The 8,020-nt window shown below is 31.6% G+C and overlaps 1 protein-coding gene across 1 annotated transcript; it reads left to right on the top strand.

Annotated features, from left to right (window-relative positions):
- Window positions 1-200: 200 nt before the first annotated feature.
- Window positions 201-1,699, top strand: LOC116031782 (purine permease 21-like). The gene is made up of 2 exons (XM_031274089.1): window positions 201-356; window positions 441-1,699. The coding sequence occupies exons 1-2, from the start codon at window positions 320-322 to the stop codon at window positions 1,529-1,531; spliced, it is 1,128 nt and encodes a 375-aa protein (XP_031129949.1). The 5' UTR covers window positions 201-319; the 3' UTR covers window positions 1,532-1,699.
- Window positions 1,700-8,020: the final 6,321 nt, after the last annotated feature.

The following is an 8,020-nucleotide window of genomic DNA, read 5'->3' as shown; positions in this document are numbered from 1 at the left end:
AAAAAAAAAAAAAAAAAAAAAAAAAAAAAAAAAAAAAAAAAAAAAAAAAAAAAAACTTAAGACTACACTTAATTATAAAACTTACTTTGATAACTTATTTGACACTCATCATCTAAAAAAAAAAAAAAGAAATAAAATCCTGGTGATGGGGTGTGTTGACCTTTGGGGCCATGGGTTCTATTTAACAAAACTCCAATTGTTGAGGGGATTATTGATAGAGCCACTTAAACCAAAAACAAAAAATGGCATTATTAGAAGAATAATAAGTGCCATAACTCAAACAGTTATCTTGCCATCCTGATATTTCTGAGAGTTCCATATGGGTGAACAACACCAGAGATTGCTGGATAACACAAGTAAGTTAATTCCTCAACTACATCTTACCTTTTGTTTCTTTTATAAATCTAGTAAAAGGGGCATATATATATGTGTTTGAGCAGGTTATGAAGCTGAAGAATTTGGGGGTGAAATTAAAGTTTCTAAACCAAACTCAAGTAGTACTGTCAACTGGAAATGGTGGTTTGAGTTAACTTTCTATACACTCCTCACCTTATCAGGCTTAGAATCTTCTATTCTCTTATCAAGAATTTACTATGACCAAGGAGGAAACAGCAAATGGCTCATGGCTTCAATCCAAACTGCAGCCTTCCCTTTCCTCATCCCCTTTCTCTTCATCTCATCATCACCAAAAATTCATCCCAATTTTTCTTCAAACCCACCGCCTTCTCTTCTGATTCTGGCTTTAGTTTCCACTGTTCTTGGTTTGCTCTTAGCAGCAACTGATGTTTTCTATTCACTTGCCATAGATTATCTCCCTGCCTCTACTTATTCCCTTCTTAACTCATCCCAGTTGGCCTTCACTGCCCTTTTCTCTTTTCTCCTTAATGCCCAAAGCTTCACCCCTTACATAATCAACGCCGTTATACTTCTCACTTTCTCCCCTATGCTCCTAATCTTCAGCCAGGAAACGACATCGTCCGAGGTAGCCTCTAAGGAGGATTATATGTTGGGGGTTTTGTTCACAATCGCCGCCTCTGCTTGCCCTGCTCTGCTATTCTCCCTAACCCAACTCGTATTCGAGAAGATCATCAAAAGGGAGACCCTTAAAGACACGGTGATTCTCACTGTTTCACAGTCTTTTGTGGCCACGGTTGTGACTCTGGTGGGGCTGTTTGCCAGTGGGGAGTGGAAGGGGCTGAGGAGAGAAATGGAGGGTTACAAGCAAGGGGTGTTTGGCTACAATCTGAACTTGTTTTTGACTGCTGTGGCCTGCCAGGCTTTCTTTGTTGGCTCTTTTACCTTGACTTTTAAGGTTTCGTCCTTGTTTTCCAACGTTGTTATGAGATTGGCCACTCCTCTGACTCCATTGCTGTCGATGTTGTTGTTGCATGAAGAGATGAGTGGGTTGAAGGTGATGTCTTTGCTGCTGTCTGTCTGGGGATTTGCTTCTTATATTTATCAGCAATATCTTGATGATTTGGAGGGGCTACCTACAAGTAAAGAGATATCAGATATCAAAACTTTAGATTAATTGGGTTGTTGAAAAAATAAAACCATTTAGTATATTTCTAGCTTGTTAATGGATGAATGGATTTAATATTTCCTTTTTAAAGTTACATGTAACAAATTTTGTAAAATATACTGTAATATAATGGTCATTATATTCCCAAAATCTTATCTATTTAAAGAAATTATACAACAGGGAAGAGTGGTATTGTATTGTTTGTTCTATTTATATAGTGATTAGATTATTATTAGAGTACATGTGTGTGTACGTGTGAGTATATATATATATATATATATATATATATATATATATATATATATATATATATCATTCTGCTAAATAGTACGTGTCCAATCTTAATTGATTTTGGATAATCAAGATAGTTTTGCAATCCTAAAATATGAACTTAAGTTTGAAAAAAAATTATTTTGGTTCCTTGACTATTGTATATGTATCAAATTTGGTCTTTAAATATTAATAATATTTTAAAATTAGGTGCATGACTATGTAATTTGTATCACATTTAGTCTTTGACTATTAATATTTTCAAATTAGGTAAATGACGTTGTAATTTGTGTCATATTTGATTCTACCGTCCAATTTTTCACCCAACTATTTTCAAAATTTCCACGAGAAAAAAATTTTTCAAGCAAAAATTGGCCAAAAATACTCTTTTAATAAGAACATTTTTTTTGTTGAAATTCTGACAATAGTTGGCAGGAAACTTGGCTAGAAAATTGTGCAACTGGACCAAATGTGATACAATTTATATATAATCATGCACCTAATTTGAAAATATTAATAGTTAAGAACAAGAACAAGAAACAATAACAATGAAAAAATGTAAAGAATGCAAGATTTATGTGGTTCAGCAATGTGCATACATCCATGGGAGTGAAGCTGAGATATTCTTTATTAATTGTAATGGTCATGATCAAACATCCAGAGTTACAAGGATTATATTTATATGCAACCTTAAACACGTACAATTACAAAAACACTCATGTACTATAAGCCCGATACAATCCAATATATGTACATATTCCTTATATGAGACATACTCAACATTACCAGACAATTCAAAATATACTCTTTTTACCCAACAATCCGTGCTATAATCTAACTATCATGTATTACTGTTAAGTGTATAAAAAATTAATATATTAGATACTATAGTAAAAATAGTTTTAAACATAAAATGTCAAATTTTAAAATTATTTTAACATTAATGTGATTTTATGTATTTTGATAATTTCTACTTATTGATTAACTTTCTGATGTAAACCACTCGTTGTTGATATAATAAGAACCCTAACTGATTGATCTATAAGATAATGCAACAGAGAGTAGTAAAGTGTGGAAATATAACTAACAGAAAGTAAATGACACAAATATTGAATTGGTTACCCCGTTTGATTCAACATGTATCTACATCTGGGGATAACCATCAATGCGTCAAATCTACCATCTCCAACACCAAACTTACAGAAGGTAAGAAATGCTACAATCTGACTCAATGTGTTCCAGACATCGTCAGTATCCAACTAGAGAGGCTATAGCAAATTGTTGAAGTCAGAGATCTATGCAATCAGAAGTCCAAGAAATTCCTTATTGGATCTGCTCTGTTGTTGTCCAATTCGCTGACTCACTCTACGTTGCACCACAGTTGCATGGTCTCCATGTCCACATATTAAGCATCAGGGTTTTCTTCGTAAAGCTTCAGAACATATGTCTTAAGAAGAAGATGAATTAGAGTATATCTTTGTAAAGTATGGGAGAGAGTGTTTGTGATTCAAGTCTAGAGTTCTTTGTTGTAGAGTCGTCGTGAAATCTTGAATCAATCTCCCTTAAATAATACTCTGATCTGACCGAATAGGTAGACTAGTAATCTTAATTTGAATGTTCACGTAAAGGATTACTGTCTTACTCTTTGAGCCGAGGTATATCAGAGAGTATGGGCTTTCTTGTAAAATTACCTTAAGTATAGTAACTGCTCTACCAGATCATCCAAAATAAGTCAGTGAAGTACGTCCAACGGATAGTTTCCAAACACTCTGGCATATATAGTGTCTGCTTGAACAAGTCGTAACGTTTAACTCTGACAGACACAAAACTAAAACCTATCTAATTTTGCCATAATAATACAACCAATTACAAGTTGGGGTTTAGGCTTAATTAAAACACTAAAGAAAAAAAAAAGAAAAAGAAAAAAAAAAGAAAGAATATATAGTATTTTTTGTGACAAGGAAACATGCAACCACTATCTGAAGGTGTGCATTGAGTAAGTCATGCTCCTATGTAATAACTTGCGAACTTTGCATGTATTAGAGGTAAATCGTACTAGTAAGTCCTTGTATATATGATGGGTTTGACCGAAGAATATTGATAAAACAAAAATAGTTAATTTTGAATCATGAATAGCAAAATTGATATATAAAATTGGACTGAGTGAGTATTTAATATTATTTACGTTGGACTATATTTAAATGTTGCATTAATTATTAATTAAATTCAATGCTGTGTTATCGTATAAAGAAACTAACAAAAATGCTACTGTATAATTCAATTGGTTGGATATAGCTACAACAAGTATTATCGTGCTTGAAGCAACCTTTAGCGTAAGGCAAACATTGGACGCATCCTTAGCTTAAATCAAACTCGTGTCATATTATTATTAATTTGTTGTAATTGGGTTTTGACCTAAGCAATCCCCTCCTCCACTTGTTGCCCTTTCACAAGTTTGCCCCATCTTTATTCAAAATGATTGGCTATTTAGTAACTAAGCTCTATTGGCAATTTCTAGCGTAAATAAAGCTCAAATTCACATGATGTTTTGTAACGCATATCTAGAAATACATTTCTATCACTTGTTTATCCTATTTCAAGAAGTGTTACATTTCAACCACGGTTTCAACAGCTCCACTTCTTCAAAAAGTGCTACAACAAGTATTATAATTAATTATTACTCAAATCCTATTGAAAACGTGAATGGAGAAAAGTCTAAGGATATGAAAGATGTGGATTGGATTCTTTGTCCGTATATGAAAATTAGGGTCTGACAATGGGTTGATAGCACGACTCGTAATTTACCTCTGCAATGATTCTATAAGGGTTGTGTCCTATAGACTTAAGATTAGTCCGGTAAAGTTGAGATCACCTAAGTATAAAAATAAATAAATAAATAAATTTATATTCAAGCTTAATCCCTAAGCCCTTTCAAGTTTAAGTTTTATTAGTTTGAGTTTTATTTGTAGTGAAAATATAATACTTTTATAATAGTCAATAAGTACTACATGTTTACTGAAAAGTGTAATATATTACTTTTCAATAAACAAGTAATGCGTTAATTAATACAATGCAAACCAATGCCTGCCTTCTCCGATTGCGAAAGTTAGGCTCATTTGAGGGAGGGGTATGTTTAAAAATTTGCAATTAGCACTCAATAGTTTGTGATAGTAAGACCTGATAATTTATGATATGATTTATTAATAGTTAATTTCATTTTTTGTCCTAGATTTATAGGTGTCATTCCATTTTTAATTCTTTTTTTTTTAAATTATTTTTATCTTAGTATTATTTTGACATGACCATTTTTTGTCATTTATTAACAAAATCATTTAAATTCCCATAAATACAAGCGCATTTTGATTTTCAATTAGGGATTTTTTTCAAATAAAAATAAAAATAAAAATATAGCGGATCAACCGACTTTGTAAAAAAAAAATTAAAATGTCATTGTATTTAACGTCATTTCAATGATTTTATTGACGGAGGACCAAAAATGGTGATGCCACAATAATACTAGGACCAAATGTGGATGTTCTAATAAAAAAAGACTAAAATTAGACTACTATCTATAAATCTAGGACGAAAATTAAATGAAATTAACTCATTTATTAATTAATATGATGCAAAATCAAACATTAAAATACTAACATATTAGTATTTAGTCTTAACATGTCCCAAGTTATTATTAGGTTGACCTGTTAAAAACTCGCTAAAATTCATGTTTTAAGGAATTAACTTGTTTCTACAAAAAAAAAAAAAAAAAGGAATTAACTTGTTTAACCCATTAAGAACTCATTTAACCCGTTTAAACTTTATAAGTTATACATTAGGAGTATGACACCATAGCAAAAAAAAAAAAAAACAAAACATAGTTCACAATGTTGGGTTTTCCCGTATAATAATATAAATTACTCCGTATATATTAATTAATGCCTTAATTACGCAGCAAGTTGACTAAGCTTATTAAGTAGTTTGGTTGAACTGGATGACTAAAGTTTGTCTATAATCAACCGTTATGCTTGTATAAAGTTGGGACACAAAATATACATTATATAGCACCTTAAGTTACGATGCTCATACTGCTCAAAATAATATCAATACACACATTTAGGGTTCTAAGTCAAGTATCCCAACACAAATTAAGAGGACATCAATTATGATTGGAGATCAATAGGACGCTGTTAGGTTTTTCATAAAGTTCTATTTAATAAGGTTAGACTATATTTATATCCAATACACAGCACATAAAACTGCATTTCAGTAGAAGCACTGTTGGTTTCCCTGTTGCCTTGGAGACAAGTTTCATCAATCTAGATTTCAGATCTCTTTGCTAGCTTGATAATAATAAAACAAACTATGTAACGTGATATATGAAAATACTATACGAAAGTGACATATCAAAAGACTGTAACAATAGGAGCATTTTTAGAGAGTTTTATTCATTGGTTCTTTTTTAAAAGATTGTTAGTTCTTCATTTTTCGAGATATCGAGGTTTTTTTTTTTTAAAGCCAAACCTTTATAGTAATCATAATTTGTTTGAATTTTTCATATTATAACTACAAGATAAATTGTATACTATCATTTTAAATTTGAAAAGGAAAAAGTTAATAATAATATTTATAACTAATCAATTATTGGATTACTAGATTAGAACAACTCTGTTACAATGTAGTATCTGTTCATAACTACTGAAGCACAAAGAGTCAGCATCACCTCCATTGAGGCTCGAACTCACCCCTCCCACATGGGGGTGCAACCGGGTGCTACTAGATCACAAGGTCATTAGCAAAGCGAACTTACTTGATTGCATAAAATATTAAACCAAATTATTTCTTATACGGATTATTGCAGAATTGTTATTATTATGACTATGGTTATTTCATTTTATCTGTCATATTTGGGTCAAACTAATTTTTCTATATTTATTAATTTTTTCATTTAATTTTTAAATTTTAATTTTTGATTGTAATATATTTGTAATAAATTTGACATTTTAGAATATATTTCACTTATACTAAATAATACCTAAAAAAAAATTATATTGTAAATGATGGTTTTGTCAAGACAGTGTCCATCATATATAAATCAGGTATGGAAGTACAGAGCAAGGGTAGAAAAATAGTAGTTATATTGTTTGGGGAGCTAAACTCAAAAGAGTACGTACAAAACTCAAGATACTAGTCCAAACGGCAGGCCAAATAATAAATAAATAACACCAAGTAGCTATCCAAATCGTGAGCATCAACATATAGGTTCCAGATCCAAGTGGTAGTATATTGAAATCGTGAGCATCAGCATGTAGGCTCCAGATCCAAGTGGTAGTATCACGGCCTTTAGCTATTGTTCTTGAGAAATTACCCAATCTGGTCCATTCCTTGAAAGATGTTTTTACGGGATTCCTATCTATCAAAGTTTTTACTTAGGTGGAGTCCTCATCATTCCAGACAACACATACAAAAGTTATAGCCCAAATAATGGACTAGAGAAATAATAATGTAGTCGTAAAAAATTGAACCATGGTGTTATGGTTGAAGATTAGGATCACAAATCACTCAACCAAGGAAATATAGTTAAGGGATGCCTTTTAAGTGGAGGCAAATTAAATGTGCCTTATATAGTGTTGAAGACCTTCCAGATGCTTGACAAGTGTACGGCATCGGCTATTCTTCATTCTTGGCCACACATGTGTCTCGCACACTACTTTGCTTCCACCATGCTTCTCATGCATAAATTGAGCTACCTGACATTCAATACACAAGATAAGTAGTAGCTTGGTGGGTTCGGGCGTATTTTTCCTTGCGGAGGTTGTGTGTTCAACTGAGATGTTATTAGTAAGAATCGAACGAATCATATCCATCTACATGATCACACTCTTTCAGAAGCACTTTTTAAAATTTTGTTCATATTCAATGTATAAGCAATAAACGCTTTATTATTTTAAATTACTATTATTTAATAAATATTTTAGGTAAGGAAACTATGAATTTATTGAATGACAACTATTATTGATATCTGTTATGAAAATAATAATAATAATAATAAGAAGAAGAAGAAGAAGAAGAAGAAGAAGAAGAAGAAGAAGAAGAAGAAGAAGAAGTAGAACAGCAGCAGCGTATCGGAGTATGAAAGAAATTAGCTAAGAATTTCTATAGTTTTCATATATGAGTGATCAAGAACAAAGAGGTGAGGGGTATATATAGTATCAGGATTAGGAATAAACAAAT

Source organism: Ipomoea triloba, chromosome 10 (assembly GCF_003576645.1).
Source record: "Ipomoea triloba cultivar NCNSP0323 chromosome 10, ASM357664v1".
Classification (NCBI taxonomy): Eukaryota; Viridiplantae; Streptophyta; class Magnoliopsida; order Solanales; family Convolvulaceae; genus Ipomoea; species Ipomoea triloba.
The sequence above is the reverse complement of the archived record's forward strand: the minus strand, read 5'-3'. Positions and strand labels throughout refer to the sequence as shown.

Excerpts from the sequence above, each read along its gene's own strand:
- LOC116031782 (XM_031274089.1), top strand. The coding sequence starts at position 320 with ATGGGTGAACAACACCAGAGATTGCTGGATAACACAA. Across the intron at positions 357-440 it reads GAGATTGCTGGATAACACAA|GTTATGAAGCTGAAGAATTT; the intron begins GTAAGTTAATTC and ends GTGTTTGAGCAG.